Source organism: Penaeus monodon, unplaced genomic scaffold, assembly GCF_015228065.2.
Source record: "Penaeus monodon isolate SGIC_2016 unplaced genomic scaffold, NSTDA_Pmon_1 PmonScaffold_6723, whole genome shotgun sequence".
In the NCBI taxonomy this organism is placed as follows: domain Eukaryota; kingdom Metazoa; phylum Arthropoda; class Malacostraca; order Decapoda; family Penaeidae; genus Penaeus; species Penaeus monodon.
The window spans coordinates 15,001-17,014 of NW_023661799.1; the positions used below are offsets into that span (position 1 = coordinate 15,001).

The window sequence follows — 2,014 nt, forward strand, 5'->3', positions numbered from 1 at the left end:
TTCGTTTAACAATTCATATAATTAACAAAAACAAACATGACTAACATTGCTACTAATCTTATGAATTAGTGAGCACTAGGCTTCCACCTTTCACTGTCTAATCTTTGGTCCCATCTGCAGTCCAGCCAGCTCTCTTATTATACTTTAGCGTTCAAGTCATAAACAAACAAATAAAAGGCTGTTATCTCTCTCTCTTTTCCCTCTTTCTCCTTGTCGTTATCCCTCTCTTTCTTCGTCTTTCATGTCCACCAGCTCTTCCCATCTCTTCTTTTTTATCTGTCTCCTTTTCTATCCGTTTCTTCTTCCCCCTCATTCCGTCTCTCCCCTCTCCATCTCGCTCGACGGCCTCACATTCCCGCCGCTCCGTCTCTTCTCGCCCTTCCTTAATACTCGATGTCCTCGTCCTCGTCCTGGTTCGAATCCTGGGCCACCTCTTCGTAGTCGTGCTCGAGGGCAGCCAAGTCCTCGCGAGCCTCTGCGAACTCACCCTCTTCCATACCCTCTCCAACGTACCTGTAGTAATTTGGATAAATGATGTCAGTTTCTTTGGCAATAGATTGTCACAGTATCTTACTAAGAGCATAATGGCTGTATAATGAGAGCATCAGTCTCTCCTGGTTTATAGGGTCAGCGAGGGGACAGAGATTACTGTCTGGATGCAACCATATACAAAATCATGTAAGGGGAATTATGAATATATAATTCTCAGGTATTCTAATTCTCGACAAGATTTTTAAACAACAAAAGTTCATCTATAATCTATATGTAAAACGAAACAAAGCATTCCGACAAAAGGAGAAAAAGAAATGAAAATAAAGGGCTTACCAGTGAACAAAGGCGCGCTTGGAATACATGAGATCGAACTTGTGGTTGAGTCTGGCCCAAGCCTCGGCGATGGCGGTCGTGTTGGAGATCATGCACACGGCGCGCTGTGTGGGAGCCATGTCGCCGTTGGGGATCACCGTGGGAGCCTGGTAGTTGATGCCCACCTGAGGAAGTTCAAAAAACGAAAGTTAGTTTAACTGAGGAAGTTAAGCAAAAGTAGTTCATTCTCGATTTGCCATCAGGAAAAAAGCGTCGAGATGGATGCGTGTAAAGGATAGATTTCCAGTAAGTCACGAAAAGCTACGTTCTTAGTTTGTTTTCTACATAATATGCCGTAAACGTCTGTGTAATATGTGTGGTATTGGTCATGTAGCGATACTGCCTTCATCAGACATCCTAAATCATATCAAAACATGTACAGTAGAGAAAGATGATATTATACATGAATATATAGAGAAATATACACGTAGAGGGAATATCACAACCCACATATAAGAGATGAGAAATTCTGAGCCAACGGGCATTACCTTGAAGCCAGTAGGGCACCAGTCCACGAACTGAATCTGCCTCTTCGTCTTGATGGCAGCAATGGCAGAGTTGACATCCTTGGGAACAACGTCTCCACGGTACAGCAGGCAACATGCCATGTATTTTCCTATAACACGTCATACCATTAATGAAAATTGCGAGAAAAGATGTAATGACTTTCGTGACTTCATCTATCTAACCCAATCTAAAGTTTCTTAAAGATTAGACAGAATATTCCTTAATTCATTTTGCAGTGCCAATGAGGAATCTATCTTGATTCAAATCTTTTCATGGCTTTATTGCCCTGTTAAAAGCGATATCCATATTGTAATATCCATAATGCACTGCCAATATATACCATGACGAAATCGAATCATGACTGCACTGCCAATACTTACCATGACGTGGATCACACTTCACCATCTGGTTGTTGGGCTCGAAGCAAGCGTTTGTAATCTCGGCCACAGACAGCTGTTCGTGGTAAGCCTGCGAAGACACAAAACGGGAACACTGTATTATGGGAATCGATGAACGGGGCATTGCGGACCAACGACAAAGGGGGTGGATGTATGTGTACAGTGCACATGTATGCATTAATAAGAAATAAGGCTTCAAGTATGTAGTATCGTAAATTTATTCAATATTATTCATACTATTGTTA

At 42.0% G+C, this 2,014-nt stretch overlaps 1 protein-coding gene across 1 annotated transcript in view; it reads right to left on the bottom strand.

Moving 5' to 3' along the window:
* The window catches only part of LOC119571536 (tubulin alpha-4A chain-like), a gene marked incomplete at its 5' end in the record, with an annotated part of 2,559 nt that extends 720 nt beyond the window's left edge, over positions 1 to 1,839 (bottom strand). The window contains 4 exon segments of the mRNA XM_037918796.1: positions 1 to 513; positions 826 to 989; positions 1,353 to 1,480; positions 1,752 to 1,839. The exon segment at positions 1 to 513 is cut by the window's left edge and continues 720 nt beyond it. Of these exon segments, the coding sequence (XP_037774724.1) occupies positions 384 to 513; positions 826 to 989; positions 1,353 to 1,480; positions 1,752 to 1,839 (510 nt within the window).
* Positions 1,840 to 2,014: the final 175 nt, after the last annotated feature.